This window comes from Phytophthora parasitica (genome assembly GCF_000247585.1).
Source record: "Phytophthora parasitica INRA-310 unplaced genomic scaffold supercont2.13, whole genome shotgun sequence".
Classification (NCBI taxonomy): Eukaryota; Oomycota; class Peronosporomycetes; order Peronosporales; family Peronosporaceae; genus Phytophthora; species Phytophthora nicotianae.
This window is the reverse complement of record NW_008648999.1, coordinates 621,146-621,685: the sequence shown is the minus strand read 5'-3', so window position 1 is coordinate 621,685 and position 540 is coordinate 621,146. Positions and strand designations below refer to the sequence as shown.

At 54.8% G+C, this 540-nt stretch overlaps 1 protein-coding gene across 1 annotated transcript in view; it reads right to left on the bottom strand.

Annotated features, from left to right (window-relative positions):
• PPTG_07866 (hypothetical protein) overlaps nucleotides 1–540 on the bottom strand; it is a gene marked incomplete at both ends in the record, with an annotated part of 2,709 nt that overhangs the window by 1,540 nt on the left and 629 nt on the right. The window contains one exon of the mRNA XM_008902244.1: nucleotides 22–516. Within this exon, the coding sequence (XP_008900492.1) occupies nucleotides 22–516 (495 nt within the window). The remainder of the gene's footprint in view (nucleotides 1–21; nucleotides 517–540) is intronic.

Genomic DNA, 540 nt, shown 5'->3' with positions numbered 1-540 from the left:
TCTTTCGAGATAAAAACGTACGTACAGCAGCCACGTCGTTGCGTGATGCTGCCAAGTGGAATGGCGTGAGAGCGACGTCACTCCCCCATTGCTCGAGCTCTTGAGTCACGGTTGAGTTCCCTCGAAGGTAAGCCAATTGGAGGGGCGTCATGGTGTTCATGAATCCTTGATCGGGGATCACAAGCGGGTCAGCGCCGTGCAGTAGCAGTTCTCGAACGATTGCTGCGTGTTCAGCTAGAAACAGCGGGGGCACGCGGGTGGATCGGAACGAGGCCTGCGCCAAGGTTCTAGCTGGCACTCCTCGCTCGAGTAACCATCGAACTGTTTCTAGTTGCCCCGTAGCCACAGCGCAATGCAGTGGTGTGACCAGCGTAGAGTGGAAGATCGACACAGACTTGTCGTCGTTGCTATTACTCGGACGTTTGACCAAGAACCGATAGAAGTACCAGAAGAAGCTTCCGGTCGAGAACCGAACGCGACCAAACTTGTCGAGTGCAGTTAAGTCAAAGCCGTACTCTTCCAGAAGTTCCAGTGCGCGGA